General features: G+C 34.6%; 1 protein-coding gene across 2 annotated transcripts in view; it reads right to left on the reverse strand.

Annotated features, from left to right (window-relative positions):
* Window positions 1-10898, reverse strand: part of LOC149576177 (homogentisate prenyltransferase) — a 121322-nt gene extending 110424 nt beyond the window's left edge. The window contains exon 1 of one of the 2 annotated variants that reach the window (XM_089816554.1): window positions 10504-10898. In XM_089816554.1, the coding sequence (XP_089672680.1) occupies window positions 10504-10740 (237 nt within the window). In that variant the 5' untranslated portion in view covers window positions 10741-10898. The remainder of the gene's footprint in view (window positions 1-10503) is intronic. The other variant, XM_089816551.1, reaches the window with a different exon arrangement.
* Window positions 10899-20978: the final 10080 nt, after the last annotated feature.

Genomic DNA, 20978 nt, shown 5'->3' on the forward strand with positions numbered 1-20978 from the left:
ATTTGTGTGCATATTGAGATCTTTTCAAGGAAGATTAGACTACAAAGAGATAATTATTCTATGGTTACACCTTTGAATGTTGATCATGAATATTTTTATCTATACACTGGGAATAGTGTGTGCTTTTCACATTGATCTCTATATGTATCCTCTTTATTATTAATGTTCTCGATTGCGGGACGGATCAAGAAGTAATGGGATGATGAGAGATAACATGCAAAGTCATGTAAATTGTAGAAATGAACATGGGAATGTTGCTTGCAGTCATAAGACTGAATTGGTGATACATACCTTCATTAAAGAGGAAGATCATATACAGGTTCTTATTATGATTAGTTTCTTTGAAGAAGAAGAAATGATATTTAGAGGGAGGCTATTCATCTGCAGAAATCAGTTTCAGAGGGAGCTTGCATGACAGAAGGAGAACGCCTAATTCTTGGCAAGCTTGTGTGGCAGTGTGACTACTAAAGATCCTTGTTTAGTCAACTTGGAATCATCTATCTTATTGTGATAATCAAAGCAGTGAGAAGAGGTTTATGATGATATTTCTATCATATTCATTTGTGTCTTTCTTATAACCAAGTGAGCACAATGTGGCATTCAACGTGTACTATGTGTCTCATCCCAAATATCTGACATTTTATTAGATGAAGAGACATGCGTTTGGAAATACGAAGAGACTTGCATTTGAAAAGTGAAGAGACTTTCGGGTATGATATGAATAGTCTCTCAATTCAACATATATATATATATATATATATATATATATATATATATATATATATATATAATTGTTTTGTGTGATGAGCATTATATTCAGTTGAAAGCATCGTACTTGAACTTCTTTTATTTAATAAAAAAAAGGAAAAAATGTTTGGTACCGTTTTTCCCCTCAAGTTGGAGAGTTTTTGCAGGATAAATTGTTCTGCCTCTATGTGTCTTATTGTTCTTCATTTTCTTTATTATTGTTTATATTTATTTCTGGGCAAAACATTAACACGAAGAGCTGAACACAACTCAAATAGTGAGGCATAAACCTCAATTAAAACAATAAAAATGAATGAAATGTCATGCAGACCTGGAATGCTGAACCTTCAACATTTCTCTAATTTGATCTGCTTCAAAACACTTGCATTGTGCATAAGATCCATATTTCAATTCACACACATAAATTGAGTAAACAGCTTGCACAATTTTTTGCATGGATATATTCTATTCTCTTGCTCAAAATCTCTATTGGAATGAATCCAATCAGTATTATACATGCATTGCAACGTTAATTGCATTCTTAAGTCAGCCTACAACAAATTTACTATTTACAATATCAGCAAGTTGGCCACTGCGATGGCCCTTGACTAAATCACAAATACAGAGGATGTCTTGTAAATATCTGATCCAAGCTTTTAATTACAACAAGAATGATGAAGACTCAGAATACGAAATGACGATGATCACAGCAATTAAAGACACTTCAGAAATATCGATTTAGATCTTGAAAGCAGCATTAATAATTCAAAAATCTTTGATCAATGTTATGTAAATGGTGGCTTAATAGGTATTGACTACTCGCTGAAAATTAGTGAAGTACAGCAATCATAATATATTAATATAATCAATATTGCATTATCTTTGTAAATAATACTGATCATAGGTGGACCTAATATGAAAAGTAGCAATCAAAAATAAAATAGAACTAGTTAGAGTTGTAAAAAATAATAAGAGGTGGTACAATCTCTTATGAATAAAGAGACATGTCCACTGGATATATAAGAGTTGCAATCCTTCAACAGAAAGGGTATATATGGAATTGAATGCAAACAATCAGATGATCATTCACAATGAAAGCGTTCATCCCCCAGTGTTGTAAACAGCAATTACCTCAAAGAGTACAAAAGCAATCAGAACTACAATCCACAGTCATTTCCGGTGATAAGGAAGCAATAATAATTTAGAAGACATATCTTTAGCAAATACATCGATCAATCACATTAATGCAAGCAGTTAGCAATTCAATTCACTTTCAGCAAATCAGAACAAGAGATCATAAGGACGATCTTCAGCAAATTCATTTTGAGAGAAGAAGAAGCAATAGAGATTGGAAGGAACTCAATCACTGAGATCATCAGCAAATATAATCTTGTTGAGATAGCTAAAAATCCAATTGAACAAGAGATAGGCAACCATTAGATCAGATCAGAGCTTAGTTCTTGGCAGCTAAATAGAGGAATTCTCATTGATCAATGAATGTCCATGTTTGCTAGAAACTAAGGAATAGTTCGAGATCATTCTTGGTGAATGTTGAAATTCCCAGAAAGGAATTAAGACACAGATTACATATCTCTGAAGGTCAGCATATAATGTTAGAGTTACCGACATAAGCATATGTGAGGATGGATACGCCTAGTATGGGTATCCATAAGGCCTTGGAAGAGATGGATCTCTTACCGAGGATTATAAGGATGGATATACCAAGTTAAGAATATCCACAAGGCCTTATGAGGAGAAAGTCGTTGTGAGATGGTGAGATAGCTTGAGAACCATCCTGGAAAAGCCATAAGGCAACTAAAGCCCAAGGAGCTCTTCCCCAAGAAGCTTGGAACCTGACTACAAACTCTCCCTAAGGATTATGTGGAAATATAATGGAAATTAAATATTCTTTACTTTTATTTATGGATATATATATATATGGAAAATCTACTAACAAATGTGCAGGTTTGTTCATCAAGGAGAAAAGTAATACTAACACTGGAAGAGAGGATATTACAGCCACAAGAATAAACCTTGAACCAAATATGTGATATGCCTAGTCCTAAAGGCAGCACATTATACGAGTGCATGATGTCCCCTATTTGAAAATATGATTGAATAATAATAATAAAATTAGATTATAAAAATAAATGAATAGAAACCAATTATAATATAATATAATTAATGAAAGCACAAAATTTAATGAAAGGAAATGATTTGTCAACTTCAAAAGATGCCACCTCTTGGATTTGAAGATATAAAAGCTAAGTTCAAACTCAATCAATGGGAACCGATCAGGGGATGAATAAGGAAATGGGATCATAGATTGATTACACTATTAAGTACCTATGAGTTAAATATTGATTTACATAATATTATTATATCAGAATTCTATTAGCGATAGGGAATCCCTACATTTTGTAATATATATAAATATAGTAATAAAAGTAATCCTAAGATCTTCGTTATTACTTGAGTGATAAAGAAGGAAGGCTGAAGCAACTCAAGAAATGGTGGTCTAAATCCCAAAAGGATAGTTCCCAAGATAGGGTGGGGATAAGCGACTTTGAGCGCCTTGCAAGCATAGTCCCGAGATAGGATAAGGTCTTGGATCTATAAACTTTGTGGCAGTCTATCAAGTGGTCTCTAAGCACCTTGGATCATATTCAGGATTCCTCTTTCTGTATAACAAAATAGTAGCGGATCAAGCTTAGCAGCAAGAAATATAGATAGCATATGAAATTAAAGTACTTAAAACATAATACAAATGGACGATCGTCCCTACTTATACCATATGTTTATGGAAATCAATGCATTTTTTTGTTTATTCAACTTAGGATATATGAATTGAGATTAACTTAAATAACAATTTAACTTAAATTACTAGCAGACATTACAAAGTGGAAACATGCTATGTGTTACCCAACAATAACTCAACTGAACCCAAACATAAGCATCCTCCAGCTTGCACACTGTGCAATGCTCTAGTGCATTCATCAGGAACATCAGCACAGACAGTGAACTAGCATTATGAGCCTATGTTCCATTGATACTCATACCCGTGCCCATGAGGCACATACCAGATACTGGTACACATACCCAAGTCTCCAATACCTGTGGATAATTAGTGGAGAGCATCATATCTAAGGATCTTGATTAATACCCATACTCCAAAAGGTGCCACCTCTTAGATTTGAAGATATAAAAGCTAAGTTCAAACTCAATCAATGGGAACCGATCAAGGGATGAATAAGGAAATGGGATCATAAATTGATTAACGATCAGATGGAAGATTTAGAAATTATAAATATATCTCATTTACTCTTTGAGGAAGAATAAGGAAGTAATTATCCGCAATGCTAGTAAGCATTGTATGACAGTAAATTATACTATTACTTATCTATGTTAGATACTGATTTACATGATATTATTATTTACACTATTATGTACCTATTAGTTAAATATTGATTTACATAATATTATTATATCAGAATTCTATTAGCGATAGGGAATCCCTACATTTTCTAATATATATAAATATAGTACTAAAAGTAATCCTAAGATCTTTGTTATTACTTTAGTGATAAAGAAGGAAGGCGGAAGCAACTCAAAGAATGGTGATCTAAATCCCAAAAGGATAGTTCCCAAGATAGGGTGGGGATCAGCGACTTTGAGCGCCTTGCAAGCATAGTCCCAAGATAGGATAAGGTCTTGGATCTGTAAACTTTGAGGCAATCTATCAAGTGGTCTCTAAATGCCTTGGATCATATTCAGGATTCCTCTTTCCTTATAACAAAGTAATAGTGGGTCAAGCTTAGCAGTAAGAAATATAGATAGCGTATGAAATTAAAGTACTTAATACATAATACAAATAAATGATCATCCCCACTTATACCATATGTTTATGGAAATCAATACATTTTCTTGTTTATTCAACTTAGGATATAAGAATTGAGATTAACTTAAATAACAATTTAACTTAAATTACTAGCAGACATTACAGAGTGGGAACATGCTATGTGTTACCCAACAATAACTCAACTAATCCCAAACATAAGCATCCTCTAGCTTGCACATTGTGCAATACTCTAGTGCATTCATCAGGAATATCAGCATAGGCAGTGAACTAGCATTATGAGCCTATGTTCTTGTTGACACAAAAGTATGCACCCTTGCTTAAGGTATGACCCTCAAGCGACCTCATGTAACATGGAAACAATCTCAAAAGTGTGGGACTTTACAATTAGAGATTGAATCTCCGAAGAAGGCCGGCTTCCTTACTATGAGGGTGCATCTAACTAATTCTTGAGAAGAAAGGGGAGAAGGAAATATATGAAAATCAAACTACCTATTCTAATCTAGGGGGGGTGATGCACCAAATAGTATGTTGATCTACTTCTTTCCGATAACTGCAGTAAAATCCAATAGACCTCACAAGATATACCACTATTTGTATTCTCTTCAATCTTAACACTATGAAAAAGATCAAGAAATAACATAACCATGCAAGGAATATAACAGATTCACATAATAGATTAATTAAGTGAAATGAACATAATCATATGGTGTTGTAGTTGCCAAAATACATCCAGGAAAATGAGGTATAATCAAATAACAAAAATTTAACTAGCTGAGAATGGATATTACAGCGGTGATTTCTATTGAATAAGAGGCAAGAGCATTTACAAAGGATATCTGCAAAAGACCAAAAAAGAGAGATCCTTTTTAACAACAACAAAACTTGCCTTTATAGGGTGCAAGCATAACCCAAATAAAAACTTGAGTTTAACTTCAACAACCATGAGGTTGGATTGCAGATGAGAGCAATAACTGAGAATCAAAAGAAAATCTGATCATGAAGTGCAACTGCTCACAAGAAATGGCAGAATGAGCAAGGAAAAGGGTGCACTCAGCTGCAAGAGATCAAATCAAAATAGAATTGATCATGATATGCATTTAAGAAGCATGGAATGCAATGGCGTCGAGGACACCAAAAAATGGTTGTAGGCGAACAAATCATTCTCCTTAAGCTCTCCAACTGTTGCTTCGAATAGTGTTCACAACACGCCAAGTCAGCCATGTCATCAAGTCAACCGAATTTGACTGTCCAACCTGCCACGTGACCCTATATTCTTTAAGCATTCAGCCACTTCACGCAACTTTCTATCTGTTATGTTGACCTACGCTTGCATCTGTTCGCAGCTTCACAACTCAAAGTCTTCATTAACTGCATGGCCCCACAAAACCGCGACTTCCTCATTTTATGTCCTATCGCTGCTTCACAACCTGAAATTAATTTAGCTCTGTAATTACAGCGACCTTACGAACATCAAAAAACTGACCACTCGCACCTTCAGAATGGTTTGGACCTAACAACTTGTTAACCATGCGATGTTGCAATACGCTTATCTTTAACCGTGTTGCTCTATCGGAACCGCCAAACACAAAGCATGTCTAAGACATGCAACGCTGCGAACACTACTCTAATTAACTGTCGTCTCGCTTCGCAGTTTCACAACCGAAAACCTTAACTAAAGATCAGACCCTACGATGTTGTGCCAACAGCTAACTCAACTATTTTAACTTCATATAGCAAACTTAGCAACTTCATTCCTCCATTGACTATGTCGACCTGCGAGACTGCAAAAACAACCCTCAATTGTTGATTGCTCCATTGCGACTGCACGTTGTTTCTTTCCACTAATTGCTGCGACTCTGTGATGACCATCAGACTGACTGCCATCACACCTTCACAACTTAAAACACTAACTCAACAATGCACCCTGCGACAGTGCAAACAAAGCATCCACATCATCGCAGCCCAAACCTCAAGTTACTCTTAACCATATGCGAAGGTGCGAACAATACATTTTCGCAACCTCACCACCTGAAACATTAACCCATCTTCTAACCCTGTGAAGCCACGATGAAAGCATTCGCTGCTTCGCCACCTGAACCCTGGGTAGCCCTAAACCATGTGCGAGGATGCGAGAACACTGAAATGGACTACTGTGATTAGCTCTCACACCGTCGCGACTTGAATCCCTTTAGCCTAACTGCCTGCCATCACACAATCCATAGCCAGTCGCCTCTTCACGACCTGGATTTGAATGCTACCATAATCAGCTGCGAAGCCGCGCTGATAGTGAACTTGACCATTTTGCATCTTCGCAGCCCCTCTGACAGTTAAGTCTTGAGCTAGAGCGACAGGGCGAAGAAGGAAGAATCGCATCGTTGCAACTTAAAATTTCTCATACGATGCAAAGAAATTAAAAGACTTGGGGATATAAGGAAGAGTCAAAGTTTTTATGTATCCCTAATATGCTTGCATGGCAATAAATGAATAACTTGATGAACGTGGAACATGACGATCACCTTGGGCCCTTATGAAGGTGGCAACATTGGAATTTAGGAAGGGGCTAAAATGGTTAATAGTTCCATTGGTACTCGTACCCATACCCATGAGGCGCATATCGGATACTGGTATGCATACCCAGGTCTCCAATACCTGTGGATACTTAGTGGAGAGCATCCTATCTAAGGATCTTGATTAACATTTCTGATTTTTGATTCAGTTTTTGGTTTGCATGCTTTCTGTTTATCAAGCTTATTTCAATATGTAATCACTAATCAGTATGAAACTTTGATACAATGATTATATGACATTTCAATTTGTGAACTTAATTTTCAAAGTTAATGTCTGACAGTAAACTTAATCACTGTTCTTGTTTTGAAAACTTAATGGCATTAAATTTTCAGATTTTCTATAAGTTATTAAATTATATATTGAAAAAATTGACATGCCCAAAATACCCCCATCTCAAATTTTGAGAAAATAATAGTACCCATCTCCGAAGTACAAGTACCCCCGTCTCTGTGCAACCTTGAGCATGAGCACTCTGTCAATCATAAATTTCCTCCTTCTTGAGCTCCAACTCTGAAATTTGAATAGATTTTTCTTCATGTGTAGCCTTATATTCCAAAACAAAAGTCAAAAAACATCACTACTGTAGAATGTGGTTCAAAACATTGTGTAAATGCACATGCAGTTCTGGGCAACAGACTTCAGAAATACGCTGCAGACACTTGAGGACCTCTAGAAAACAACTGAAATAGGTTTGTGATGATGCCAACAACATTCTGCAATAGGGCTATCCAACATAGCTTGACTATGTCCTTCTAAAACACAAATACTCTTAACATGACATGACAGAAGTAATTAAAGTTACAACCACCCTCTGGATACCTTGATTGAGGAAAACATAACTATAGTTTAAAACTTTGATGGCAACCATTACATACACCTTTGACATCCATGACAACACAATGTTCAACACAATCATCCCCTAAAATACTTAGTCTCAACTGCTCACAAACAAGGAAACTATTTCTATCTATCTATGAATTCCTGTAAAAAATCCATGTAATAGTTCCCAATAATGCATTTTATTAAACTCAAATAATTTCTGACTTAATTTGTGACATACATCTTATCAATATATCATGAGGACTTATCCTTTATTTGCATCTATGCTAACTCAAACATCCGTTGTTCTTTTCTGCATGGATATCGATTTCATATTTATTTCTTATTTTTGCACTTGTGAAATGTGCAAGCTCATTAAAATTCTTCCCTAACTAAATTGATACCATTGTAATTAGTTAAAGTAGATCTTTTGATGCACCAAAATGTTCTATAATCTCCCATCTCCTTAGCCTTTAGATCTCGAGGTCATCTATCTTCAAGACAAAAACCTGATTGGCTTGTAACGACATGACATGTCCTTCGTCTACTCAACAAATTACATAGCAAAAACTGATAGCATTGATTGGTTTGTCAATTTCCGCTGTCAAATCCAATTCTTTTCTATTTTCAAACAAACGGATGATAGAATCTGTTGGTCCATCAGATTTATTCCTGTGATCACATTAAATTCTTGCATGTCTAAGTTCTTGGCCTCATTTATACATCCCAGGTTAGTTTCCTTATTTTCATGTTGACAGGCCTTTGTTCTATTACAATCACCATCGCCTGATGGTTGCAAGTTGATGCAACGATTCGACTTTGTCTTTACAACCATTCTACTTCTTTCAAAGCATCAACTTAAAGATTTTAAACTGCAAAATGTGGCATACCAGTTTCTCATGAACCTAAATAGCCTGGCATACAGATGGCATGTTCTCTGTAGTTCAAATTTTTTATCCTTTGGATATGTTTGGGTTACAATTTCTTGTGGCTGACTTTCGTTAACTTGCAGATTTTAGAAATTCCATGAGAACTCTTAACTTGCAGATATGATTATTCACCCATGGAAGACTTTCCCGCCTTATCTATATTTTCTATCAGATTTGCATGCTGAAAATGTAACACGTGTTGCAATATCTTTCCTTTAGCACTATCACAGCTTGTCAAAGTTACACCACAAACAATAAGGGGCAGAATCAATTGGCATCCCCCCATTCAGCTTAGACCTCTTGACAATTTGACACCTTGAGATATCCTGTGGGCTTACTCTCTGATCTGACTGCAAGATGAGCCCAATTATGCTCAACTTTAAATGTTGATCTCTATTTGTCTTTCATTATCGTATTTATTCTTTATCGTATTTATTCTTTCATATTTTCTATTTTTCGTTTTCCATTGTTTGCCAGATACTAAATAGAAAAGGTTTTAGCCCTAGAATTATTTTATGGAGAATAAACAAATAAACAAACCACACTTTATATCACCATTCTAAGAATGCAAAAAAAATTGAAGAAAGATTAATCGGGAGAACAAAAATGAACAAGGCAATAATCCTTTTGTTCTAAAACATATAATGCTATATTGCATATTCATTTTCCACACACAACTGAAGTGCATGCTTTAGAATGAAATATGATGGACACTCCATTTTCGTTCCAAAGCAAAAGGAAATAAGATTATGAACACTATAAAAATGCCAACACAATGTGTCATTATTCCAATCAGATTGTATCATCTACCACATAATGTTACACATCCGTCCCCAAAGCAACTACTTACGCCAGAGAGAGATTATGTTAACAAAAATAAGTGCATTTCAATATTTTCAAACCTGACTACATCTTGGCCTGTTGCCGAAATATACTCCATTAGGAATTGAAAGAAAAGCAAGTGCTAGGAAAAGGAGATTATTTAATAACAGGGCGCCATTTACAGGTCCTAGAGTTAAACTGAAGACAGGCAGAGATCATCTTCTTTCACAGCAACATAGACAACTTCTTCATCATTACTATCAGACTCATTGTCAGTTTCTTCTCTGCCAAGGTTCAGGATACATCTCCTTTTCAGTTCCACTGATGTATAATATTAGCATTACTGACTATTTTGGTCTTAGCACTTATCTATAAAGTACAAAAGGGAAGAGTTATGAGTTGGCATAATGACTGAATCATCATATCATTTGGGTTTGGATCCCACATTCTGTGTAAATAGAGGGAAAACCATATATATGAATTTAGTTTTTCAATTATCCTTGAGAACAAACAGTTACTCCGATGATGCCTATTGTGCTCACAGCAGGATTTCAGTCTTACGTATGCTGATCCCAATTTTCCATTTCAGTCCTTTTTCCTGGCATGAAATCGTTTTGCCTGACTATAAGTCACGAGTTCGATTCCAATGAAGCTCACTCCCTCTCTCAACGGCAAGGCGGAGTAGTGTAGAAGAATAGTAAGAAAACATTCTCCAATAAATTCAAGAAAAAGGATAGAAGATAACATTAGATGATATACCCGTACTGTCAGACGAGCACTTCGGGCGCTATGCTTTGAGATTTTATTCGAGGAGGAGTTAGAGATGGGCAAATCCAAACAAGTTAATGCAGTTCGCCTTCTGCTGACTCCGAGATTCGCTTTTCTGTACAGAGAATTTGAACTAAACGGTATACTAGCGTGATGGCCGCAGAGTGAAGATTGTCCCACGGCAGTTTTGGCGTATAAGAGGGCAGGCGGTTTATTGCAGAGCGCCATTGCCTTGCGGCTTTCCGATAAGCATCTATGTTAAATTATCATGTTTTTACACTGGTCCAGCCAATAGTTATCCCAAATATGACATAAGATGTGCTTGTTGGCTGCTGGCCCATTGTCTAAAACGTTCCAAAACACATTATTATGGCAGAGCTGACATCCTGTGGATTGTATGCCTCCTTGCAAGATTAACACGTTTTGAATTTTATATATATATATATATATATATATATATATATATATATATATATATATATATATATATATATATATAAGGGGTTATTTTTGTAAAGTTTGGTTAAGTTTGTGTTCCCTTAAATTTTGACAAAATAATTTTGTTTTGTTTATTATATGTAAATAAATAGAAGTGGCATTGGTTCAATCAAATTCAGAATTTAAGATAAATTGAGAGTGGTATTGGTTCAATAGATATGGGGTAAGATTATTTTATCATTTCTAAAGTGTGTTTATTTGTTTATTTGATATTTGTAATTTATAAATTTGTACTTTTCTATTTTTGAATTTTTATTTTTTTTTAAGTTTAGATATTTAAATTCTAATATTTCTAAATGTGTTTAACAAATCTTAATTTTCTAGAATTATTTTTATTAATGAGACATGAAATTACTCATGTTAGGGTAGAAGACCTAATTGTTGATAGCACTTGTTGATTTAATGTCTAATATTTTTTACAATAAAGATGTTATTTTATATGATGGTTACTTATAAATGAATGAAATGCATTCCTTGGATCTAAAAGTAACAAATCATGTGATGTCACATCATGATTTGAAACAACATAAGGGATGAAGCAATAATATCTATAGTAAAACAAAACTTGCAATATTATGTTCAATTTGGATTTTAAAAAGGCAATCTCGTTAAAGAGTTGTATGCATTCCAAGAACCATCATATTATTCAAAACGGTAAGAATATATGCAATTGGTAGATCAAAAGTCACTACAACCATAAGAATCCAAAATGCATAGTTGGTTGTAATTAAAATAAACAAAAATTATTATTTTTTAAATCAACAAATTAAGAATTTATTCAATAAACTTTTTTTTTTAAATGTTCATTTTTTATTTTCCTTAGTTGTATATCCTTGGACATTCTAGATCATTCCTTCAACAAATGAAGAAATTTTTCTTTAATTTGCTCCTTCGTTAACCACTTGTCGTGATGAGAAAGTTGACCAACTCGAGCCACCTAATAAAGAGGAATTTTTTGATTTCTTAGAGTCTTCATAATGACTTTACTGACATGGTCACACTAAAATGGAGCAGTAGTAGTTGGATTCGACTTTGTAGCTTGAATGTGCTCAGTAGCTTGGGAAATGTCCATTAATAAAAGAAATTCCACGTTGAAAACTAGATGCAACTCCAAAAATGGTGGTAAATGAAGTTCAAGATAATTTTCACTAGCTTGCTTCACAATGGTATGCACATCATAATGAAGAGGATGAAGTTTTCTATTTAGTCCTCTCAGATGCTCCTTCAAAAGATGTAACCATACCTTGTCACCAATCTGGAATTGGTGAGGAGTTTTAAGTTTATCATGTGTGTCTTTATACTTCTTATTGCTCTGCTCCAAAATATCATGAACTACTTGTTATATGTGTGTGATCTTATCAATGAATTTTGCATCTTTATATACCTCCTTGTCAACATTTAATGGACTATCAGATTGTAGAATAAGTAGTGTTATATCCATAGTGTCAATGGATGATATGCCCATGACAAACCCCAAATGGGATATTGCCCTATAGTACTATGGAATGCACAATTTTAGTTGTGTTCCACTTAGGGTAAGCTTTTATCCCATGTGTGAGGATGGTTGGAATGATACATTTGTAAGATATTAATAACCATTCAATTTACTACTTATGTCTTACCATCCATTTGAGGATGCAATGTTGTGGACTTCGTCAACTTTATTTCTATTATAGGCCATAGTGAAGGAGAAAAATTGTTGATGAATCTGTTATCCCTATATAAAAAAAAAAAAAATCGGAAAACCAAAAAGTACCCAAACATGTTCAAAAAATAATTTGGTAGTCTCTTCTGCAAAAAATCATCTTTTAATTGTCACTTTGATAGCCATTTTAGAAAACCTATCTACCATCACATATACACAATCATGTCCATGTCTCATAGTTCGAAGTCCAAAAATAAGATCCATTGAAATTTACTATCATGGGTTATCAAGAATAGGTAATGGTAAATATAGACCAAACTTATGATCAATTGTCTTTGCCATTGCACAAGGTATTATTTATAAATGATATCATGTTTCATTTTTTGCCAATAGAAATACTTTTGAAGGATAGTAGTAGTCTTACCAATACCAAAATTCCTTGCAACATGATTGTAGTGTGCTTCTCTTATCATTCTTGTTTGTTCTTCATTAGGAACACATATATGACCAACATGGCAAAGAAAACCATCCTACAAGTGAAAATTAGAGATGTAATTTCATGTTACCAATTTATTATAAATCTCAACAAAATCAAGGTCATTACCATATTGTTTGTAGGCCTAAATAGCAGTACACAACTTCTTATCATTGGTGGGGTATTTACATACTATACCAACAAAAGTTTCACAGTGATAGGAAACCAGATGTCCACTAAATGAATACAACACCAAAGCATATTCAAATGCATCTATTTCTATTTCAAATTATTGTTGAATATTTGGAAGGACCAATATTGGTGTTGAACACAACCTTTTCTTTAAATCCTCAAATGTTGGTTTTTTTGCCTTTGTCCACTAAAATTTTGTTTTTGCTCCACCCCTTAGTAACTAGTAAAGAGGTCATGATAAATGTGAGAAACCAAACATAAATCTATGATAGAAGTTGGTTAGGCCCAAGAAATTGTGAAGCTCTATGAAATTTCTAGGAGGTGGCTTGTCTTTAATTATTTGTATTTTTGTTGGGTCAACAATGAACACACTCACTAGATTCAATAACAAATCCTAGGTATTGAATGCTCTATATACAAAAAGAATATTTTTCAATGTTGGCATAAAGTTTTTATTGCTACAAAGTTGAAAGCACTTATTCAACATATTGCAAATGCTCAAACCAAGCTGCTTAAAATGAGTATGTCATCCAAATAAACAACCACAAAATAATTAATGAATGGCCTAAGCACATCATTCATCAACCTCATAAACGTGGTAGGATCATTTTCTAGACCAAAAGCAATAACCAAGTATTCAAATTAACCTTTCTTAGACATGAATAAAGTCTTTCACACATCTACTAGATCAATTGGTACTTGGTGATATCCAAATCTCAAATCAATTTTTGTAAAGAACTTATTGTCTAGGGGAAGATGGAATTGATTTGATAGGATGCAAACCTCCATTTTTAATGCACTAAAACATTCAAAGATATGTATGTGAAGGGAAAGAGATAATCCCCAAATATGATTCCCTTTATAATCTAAATTAGATTAGTAAGGCTCCAAAAGAAAAGGGATGCTTATACTAAATTTGAATTGTAGAAAGGAAAACAATATAAGGAAATAGACTCTTTGACCCATGTGTGATAATTTGTATGCAAAATTGAACTAATTGATTAAATAATGTAGATCTAGATGCTAAGTTTATACAATCAGCCCAATTAAGATACAGATCTAAGACAAAATTATGAAGGGAAATAAGATAGAGAATACTCACCTTGAAATGTGTAGAGGAAGTTTTGTTTTAGCTCCAAAAAGCACAAATATGGATCTGTGATGGTAAATCTAACTATGGATCTGTGAACAAAATAAAAAACCCAGAAACTTATTTTCCAGTTGAGAGGCAAACAATAGGTTGACCTAGTTGTAACTATTCCAAAATAGTCTTTTCAAGGTCAACATGCTCCCTAGGCACTATAATTTTTGGATATGTAATTGTAATTTCACTATCCTACTCCTACACACAGAAAGTAAAGGTTTTTTTCATTTGGTGGATGACGACTTGCCTTGGTCAAGCCCTAGATTGAGGAATCAACCTCGAATTGAGAAATGTAAATGACTAAAACAAGATAAATGTAACTATTCACTTTTCTCATAAAAACCCTTGTCAATAAGGATTTTGCCTTGTTAAATATGTTGTAAATGTTGAATTTGGTATGTAAATGTAGGATATATCCACAAGTTGTAATGGATCTATCATAACTACATCATGGAGCCATGGATGTAAATGTGCATCACTAAAGGAGATGATGAATGACTCAATGCAGACTGCTTCCCTTAATGGATTACAATATGCTAGATCTTTAAGAGGAAATTCTCACAAAGAATCCTCCAATGCTTGATGCAATCCCCTTTGTTTAAATGTTCGAAATTCTTGAATGCCTTGAATGCTTTAACACCTTGAATGACTTGATTACAAAGTTTGGGTGTAGCTTGCATGAAATTGTGATGTCATGAAAGTGTAAGGTGTAAAATGAAGCCTCCAAGTCTCCTTATAGCTTAGTTTCTAGGTGGGAAAACAATACATGCCTACTGGAGAGAAAGAGTTAACAAGTTGAAATCCCAAGACCTTTTGGGCCCCAAGCCCCACAATTACTAGGGAATTTGGACTAGATCAACTTGGGTTTACCTATTCTAGAACAAGTTGACCTATTCCAAAAGAAGGGAAGAGATAGGCCACAAAAAGCTTAGGACGAATGCAGAAAGATTCAGTAAAAGATGGAAGAAAATAGGAGACAAAGAGCACCAAGCACGGATCCATCCATGGTTCAAGAAGTTACTCAGAGATGGGTTCTAAAAGGTCTTAAAAGGAAAGTGTGTCCATTCTAAGATGGTACATTTATCCCCCACTTTAGCGGGAGTATGAGTCACCTCGAACTCATAGTGAAGTTGTTCAAGAGAAAAGAGGAAATCTTATCATGACTTAGGAGACAAATAAATCATAAAGACCCCAAGAGACTTGAGTTTTCATTATATCCAAAATCATAATAAGAGAGATAGTATTACAAAGGAGTGTAGCTACTTTCCCAATAATATTTGTGTTCCTTATTATGAGCCACACTAGAAAAATAAATAGAGAAGAAATACATGGGGAAGGTCTCAACAGGAGATGGTGTTGAACAATCTAGCAAGTGTATCTAGCATGCTATTCAACCCATCAAAAATTAATTGAATGGTCTAGAATTTTTGTGTGGCATGTTAATTAATCCACAAAAGGATCCAACTTTAAGGGAACTCCATGTCCCAAAAACAAGAATAAAAAAATTACCCAAGCATAAGGATGTGTATTTCCTTAAGGATCAAAACAAGATCAGGCTTCCCAAGTTGTGAGCAGTCAAAAGAATGATTAAAAGCATAAATCAGGCCTCCTAAACTGTTATAATCACCCAAAAAGGTCATCTAGACTATGAGCCCCCTTTCTAGCAATTTTTGCATAGTTTATCCATTGCTTATCTTTGTAGATCAAATCATCAAAAATCTATTTATTAGATTATAACCTATGGTTTGACCACTTTATCCTAAGTCTTTTATTTAATTGAAAGAACATGCTCCCTTTAATTAAATAAAAATCCCTAGGTTTCACTAATCCTAAGTGTGCACATGAAGAAATATTCCTATTTTAAAAATAAAATATAAGCTTTTTCTCTCATATGAGGTGCACACTTTCCAAGGTGGTGTAATCTTCTCTTCCACACATCTTTCACCTTTTTGAACTCCACCATTGATCTTGATTAGGTGAGATTCTTGTGCATGTGGATCACTCAAGATGCATGTTTTACCCTTGATTAAGCCTCTCTTGGATTTTGATCTCAACTGTCTATTTTTCTTTAAAAGAGAGGGCTCCCTCCTTATTCTCCATCTTTTTCATTTGTGCTAACATTATGCTATAGGATTTCTAGTTTTTTTTGGAGCATTGAAGGACTCGGTGCACTCTTGCATTTTCATCTCATTCTTGCATCATGACATCCTTAGTTTAGCTTTTCTTTTATGCTTTAGATTATCTCACCTAGTGTAAATTGGGGTTTTATAATCATTCATACTTGTTATCTTGCATCTTGCATTTCATGTTAGTATAGCTTGCATTGTGATTCTTGGATGTTATAATTCTTGCTCTCATCTTTGAATCTCTCACTCTATGGTGCACCTTGCAAGGGTTGCGTAGCTTGGTTCATTTGAGAACCACCATACTATTATTGTGCACCTTTTCACATCATAGATATAGAGATATAAGCCACCTCTTGAGATTCTCTCTTTCATGGGTATTCTCAAGTATAATGGTTTATAGAAGTGTGACACTTTTTGTACACACATTTTTGGTACCCACTGTGGGGCTAGAACCAAGTTTCTAGCTCCATTTCTTGCATTTGTTCGAGTTTAGTAGTTTGACTTGCTGGTATTTTAGTTGCATTTCTCATTTTTTATTTTTCCAGCAGCTTATTTGATCTAATCAAGTGGTTTTGTAGGGTTCTTACTTTGGCTTTTAAGGCTAACCCTCGTGCAAATTAACTTGAAAGCAAAAATGATCATATCTTTTGATTGTCTTGGTATTCATATATTTTTTGAGTTGATTTGCACAAGTTAAAATTCTTTCTTTCTTTTTTCATGAAAAATCATTTCTAGTCGCAAATCAACAATTTTTTTGACAAACTCTACATTTTTAGAAAGGCCTAAGAATTTTAAAGGGGGTTTGTTCTTTGTTTCTTGAATTTGGATGTCATATTCGGGCTCAACAATTGGATTTGAAAAAAATTAGTCTATTTTGAGAAAATGGGTCCCTGGGTCACAAAGTAAGAGATATTGCAAAAATTCTTGCATTTTTGGAAAGCCCCTTGAATTTCATGTATAGGTCTCTTCTTTGCATTTTCATTTTTGGGTTTGAAATCCTTTCATAGTAATCTAATCTTGTTGACTAGGTCAAAAGAAAATAAAACCAACAAGGGGATTTTGGTGATTAGCTACCACTTTATATGCACAAAGTTCAATGCATGAAATGAGTTGCCATTTTGTATGAAAATAGCTAATGCAGTGTATTTTCTTTGAATTTTCCTATTCTTCATGATTTCATGCACTTGATTGAATCTTGTGAAGGCAACTTGGAGGTTAAAGGAGAAAAAAATGGAAAAGATTGGAAAGCGTGAAATCAAGGTGCATTGCTCCAAACCTTCTCATTTGAATTGTAAAAAGTAATCACTATCTTCTTTTTCATTGTAAAATAATTTCCTTCTTTTGTCTACTTGTTTGGTTTGTCTTCGCAACATTGAAAAAATGGTTTATAATCAATCATTCACACTTGGATTTGGGTTTAGAAATGAACCCCTTTATCTTTTAATCCCCAAGGTTTTATTATTTATGTTTTCTTCTTGTATCCTTGTTAAGGAGTTTGAGGGGAACATAAATAAGGGATCTTTATTTTTATTTTTAGGGACCTACCTAGATAAGTGATCACTCTATTGGAAATTTTTTTAGTGCTCCCCTTGAGATTCATGACAAGGGCTTAACCACCTCCCATGTATTATAGGTTGAGTGGTTGTATCAGGCACTAATAGATTGGTCTTTTGGTGAAATGGTAACCCCACTCTAACAAGTGGTATCAAAGCTTGGTCATGGGTTCGAATCCTTAGACCCTTGGGTAATACTGAGGGGGAGATTGTTGGAAAATATTTCAGCGCTCCCCTTGAGATTTGTGACAAAGTCTTAACCGGCTCCCGTGTATTATAAGTTGAGTGGTTGTATCAGGCATTGACAGATTGGTATTTTGGTGCAAAAGAAATCTCACTCTTATACACTCTAGGGGACAACCTCAACTCTCATGTTCCAACAGAGTATAAATAATATGGCTTAAATCTAAAGACAAGTGTCTTGGAAGTAGAATATTGTAAGCCCCAAAGAGATTTATACCTTTGGGAAGTGAAGGTGGAGGTTGGGTTACTATTTCCTCTCGACTTTTTGGTAGTATTCTCTTTCATCTATGGATTTGGGTCTCACATACCTTATGTATATCAAGGACATTCCGTAGTTGAGCTTGTGCATCCTTCTAGAAACTTGAATAGGTTGTTGGTGTGTTTGGTGTACTTGAATATTAAAATCTTCCCCACTTGGGAAAAAAAGAGCACACATCCATCAAACTAAGCCTTAGGAATTTTTCCTTTTTGCATGCTTTTTTTTTTTTTGAATTTAAAAATCCAAAAAAATCATAAAACACAAAAGCTCAAAAATTCAAAAAAATAAAATAAAATTCCCTTTAAGTCAAAACATTTTGCTTGTGGTGCTTTCTAGGGGAAGTTTCATCATTTTACTTTGCTTTGCTATGGCTCTTGTGGTTGAACTTGCTTAAAATGGCTCTTTGGTATTTTCCATCTTCTTGGTCTATGTTAGCAAACTAGGACTTTCTTTAAATGGCTGAAAAGTTTACCTTGATCTCTTGACAAAAATCCTTGACTTGGAAGTTTGTTCACTTGTTTTTGCTAATCTATCTACTCGACTATTTGGGCATCTTTCCTAGCTCTTGACTTGAGTTGCAGGTGTAGTAACTTGCTTGGACACTTTTCTTGACAAGTCATTCTTGTATTGCTACCTCTCTTGGCAAGTGAACACTCTAACTCTCTAGCTTGGACATAAAGTTATTTTGTGTCACCTTATTGGATTCTTCTAGTCTACTTCATGCCCGACTTTCCATATCTCACCATGGGCTTCAAACCTTGTGCTACCAAACCTCAACCACTTCTAGATGATCCTAAGTTGCTTGCTCTTATTAGAAAATTGCAATACATATACACTTGATACAAAAAATTAGAAGAGACTAATGACCTCATTTACCTTAATCTCACTAAGGACATGATAAGCACATACTCTCAATTTGAGTAAATGGTAGAAGAGAGAATGACATCCCCACATAAATAGTTTTTAAATTCATCCTCTCTAAGGTCATCATCTTCTTCTAGGTCTACATATTCTACTCCAAGACATCAATTGTCTTAATCTTGTGGATCTAAGGACATCTCTAAAGAACAACAAGAGTTATTTCCTTTGAGCCTATGCCACAATTTCATGATAATCCTATCTTTGACCACTATGATAAAGACATGGATGCATTCTATTCACTTGAGAAGCAACTAAAAGATCCTAGTCATACCTTTGGGAAACTTTTACTCCTTTGGAAGACTCTTATTCAATGTTATCTTTCAAACACTCCTTCATAATGAGCTCATCACATTGCCTAAATCTAGCTCATATGAGAACCCATTCTAGGATATCTATTGCACTTATCATCGACATAATGAGCATAGTACTTTAGGTTGCATTGAGTTGAAACATAAAGTTCCTCCACTTTTTCCAACCCTCATGAACCTCCTAGAACTTCACAAATTCCCAACATGCCTCCATCTAACAAAGAACCTAATGCTTTCTGCACTAGCTATGCCTACCCTCAAGGGATATCTCTAAAAGAAACTCAAGCTAACCTTCACTTGGCTGAAAATCTTTTCCATGCTACTAAACCTAAAGATCCTCAACTTTCATGTGATGATACGCTTACTATGACCATTTCAACTAATCCCCCATTACCTCTTCAAGAGCCTATCATGAAAACATCATATTTTCCCATGTCCTTATAAGTGGCTCCATGTCAAGAGGAATCTCAAAAATATGAAGCTATAAATGACAAGAAAGATCAAGATCAAGTACCCTTTCATCTACTTCAAGATGTCACTCTTCCATATCCTATGTCTTATCCACCTCCTAAGTATGATGAATATACCACTTCCACTATCTCCATTGAGCTCATTGAAGATCAAGAAAAACTCACTATGCCTATGATATTCAAAGAAACTTGTCAAGATCAAAGTATCTCCTCTTGTTCTAATTAAAGCTTCAAATGATCTTATCAAAGATTTTGCTCCTATCAAAGCTACTCATGAGTCTATTTATGGTCTTGGCCATGTTGCTCACTCTAAAGATACTAATATCCCTACTCACTATCCCTTTACATCTTCCAAATCCATCCTTGGTCCTTATCCATCTAAGCTAAAGTCTTCAAACCTTCCTTCCATATTGGGACCTTATTTTCCTTCATCTCCTACTTTCACTCCTATCTCTCCCATCATACCTCAATATCAACAAAGATACACATCCTTGAACCCTTCATATCCACTTATCCATCTAAACCTGCCATATCATCCATAAATCCCATGTCTTTTGGAATAATTTGGATAATGAACTTAAAAATAAATGTAGGAATCTATCTATAAATGATCACTATGTGCTATCTAATCG

The sequence above is a fragment of the Cupressus sempervirens genome, chromosome 1 (assembly GCF_028749045.1).
Source record: "Cupressus sempervirens isolate cs-2001-9-10 chromosome 1, ASM2874904v1, whole genome shotgun sequence".
Classification (NCBI taxonomy): domain Eukaryota; kingdom Viridiplantae; phylum Streptophyta; class Pinopsida; order Cupressales; family Cupressaceae; genus Cupressus; species Cupressus sempervirens.